The sequence below is a fragment of the Montipora capricornis genome, chromosome 3 (assembly GCF_036669925.1).
Source record: "Montipora capricornis isolate CH-2021 chromosome 3, ASM3666992v2, whole genome shotgun sequence".
Taxonomy (NCBI): Eukaryota; Metazoa; Cnidaria; class Anthozoa; order Scleractinia; family Acroporidae; genus Montipora; species Montipora capricornis.
Window position 1 is genome coordinate 28,072,514 of NC_090885.1, and position 2,498 is coordinate 28,075,011.

General features: G+C 41.2%; 1 protein-coding gene across 1 annotated transcript in view; it reads right to left on the reverse strand.

Annotated features, from left to right (window-relative positions):
* The window catches only part of LOC138041263 (uncharacterized), a 3,725-nt gene extending 1,488 nt beyond the window's left edge, over nucleotides 1-2,237 (reverse strand). The window contains exon 1 of the mRNA XM_068887033.1: nucleotides 937-2,237. Within this exon, the coding sequence (XP_068743134.1) occupies nucleotides 937-1,870 (934 nt within the window). The 5' untranslated portion in view covers nucleotides 1,871-2,237. The remainder of the gene's footprint in view (nucleotides 1-936) is intronic.
* Nucleotides 2,238-2,498: the final 261 nt, after the last annotated feature.

Consider the following 2,498-nt stretch of genomic DNA (forward strand, 5'->3'; position numbering starts at 1 on the left):
ACCCAATTTCTACCAATTTTGTTTTTTTTTTATCCTGTGGCCAAATCACATTTGCAGGCACCTATAATAGACCATTTAAAACAGAAACTTTTCACAACCTAAGATGGAAACATTTTGATCAGTTTGTATGGGTGGTGACACGATTTCAAGTACAATGTACAATGGCACAAGCCCACAGGATGAATGCAATTTGCAGTCTTTGAAAAATTTATAAGTGGTTATTTATTCGTAATAGCACTAGAAAATTCATGCGATTACTTATTAATGATGTGCATGCAAAAATTTCACCTTTATTGCACTAATTTCAATTATCTGCACTCTCTCTTTGGGATTAATTGAAATACTCTTAGCCAGTCAACACTGAAATCTTTGCATGTGTATTATTCACGATACATCATAGTAATTGACAGGGATGAAAAATGAAACCATAAGATGCATAGACTTAACTGATTAAAGTGTAAAGTGAACTGCTATGTTTCTACCCCATATGAACCATGCGAGCGTACTTAGCCCTACTAATGGCAATGGGCCCACACAAGGTCACAAAAACTCTGACCAGGGTGGGAATTGAACCATGACCTCCAGGTTAGATCACCGCTGCTCTACCGACTGAGCTACAAGGTCAGACCGGAGCAGACCGTGGGAACTGAAGATGTTAAGGTCACGGCAATGAACATGTAATGTGAAGTGCTATGTTTCTACCCCATATGAACCATGTGAGTGCTAGCCCATTTCCATAAGTAGGGCTAACACTCACATGGTTCATATGGGGTAGAAACGTAGCACTTCACATTACACTCTAATCAGTTAAGTCTGTTGAAATATAAGTGCTTCAGGACCAACGTTTCCAAAAACGTAATCCTTCAATAAGATGCATAGTTTGTGAAAAGCATAATAGCCTTTGCATCAATGGAAAAAGTTAAATTAATAACTAACCTGGCAAGATACAAATATCCAGGAATGACCAAATTCCAATCCACACACCCACGATCCCTAAACCAAGAATGTAAACAAATGCTGCCTCTATTATTCGCCATCCGGGATCATACGGCGGATTCGGTTTCTTTGTTGCTAGAAATTCACCCAAGCAATAATAGACGCTGCAAACAGTTGATCCCAGAATGATTGTAAAAGCAGAAGATTTAAGGCTGACCCCTGGCTTTAAAGCCATAGATTGCATAATCCAAGTTCCCCGCCAATAGCATATTACTCCCGAACCGACTACAAACACAGTAATGAAGGTATTCAGCATCCTCGTACAAAAATTTCCTGCATTTCTTGTGAAAGCGATTTTTAATTGAAGGATACTCTCTGATGGGTCGACGCTAGTTTCACTGGCACAGTACCCAGGAACAGCTATAATCGAAGATGTCGCTCTCGCCATAAAGACGATCATGAAACCGACGGCATGCGTGACAAGGCCGCCGATGAAAGACGGTGATGAATAGTAATCTATTAACATCCATAATCCTCTCCACGAAGCTACGGTTAGAAGGGCCAGAGGATAAAACAACATAAGATACCACTGGTTTTTCCTTCGTGTTCCATTCAAAAAAGCCTTTACATAATTCTCAACCAAGGATATCAAATATATCGCACCAAAACTCGACAAGAACGTTGTCCAGCCGCTAAGGAATGGGTCATGTGGAAATACCAATAAATCCGAAATGTACCATGTCCCACGCCAGAAACTCAGTGTCAGTGGTGATATTAAACATAAAACCAGTAAAAGGTTGACAAACCTGTGGAAAAAGACCAAAGACGACATGTCTCTTTTTGTCTTGGTGCACTTTGAGCGGTCCCTTCGAGCCCTCATTACTGCGCTGCGACATGCATCACAGCAGCATAGGGTTTCTGTACCACAACACATGCTCTCAGTAGTTGCTTAAGAAGTTGTTGTTACTATCCAACTTTGACTCACCAACTTTTGATCGTATTGCCGTTGTGTTATGTATGTATCTATAGTATATGATCACGCTTAGAAGGCTTGCACGGTTGCTTAGCCGCTGGGTTGGTACTCTGGATGAGATCCGGCAGCGGTTACTACATGATTTTACGAGGCATTTCTGAGCCATTTTAGTACTTCATTTTCGTGACCATCAGAAGACCGTCCATTGTAAAATATCTCTGTTAAGTTTCAACATGAAAGCATTTCATGTCTTTACTTGTTATCCGCCTATTCGCTCGCTTGTTCTTGTTTGCTTCCGCCTGTTCTTCGGTTGTCTCGACGGTTCCTGCTGATTTCTACCGGAAGTTGCTGTGCATCATGGGTTGAAAATTCAGGGGAACTAGCTCCAATCCCCTTGCTTAAAATCCACGCGCGGATAAAATGGTGCCTATTTGTTTACAATGTTCCCACAGACGAATTTTAACGGCGAATTTTGCTTTTGATGGAGTTCTGGGTTTCTCTGTGGGCTTTATGATAATTGCACGAGGTTGTATCGTCTCTGTGACAACCGGAAATACGTCTGCGTTTAGCCATCGACAAATAACAAGAG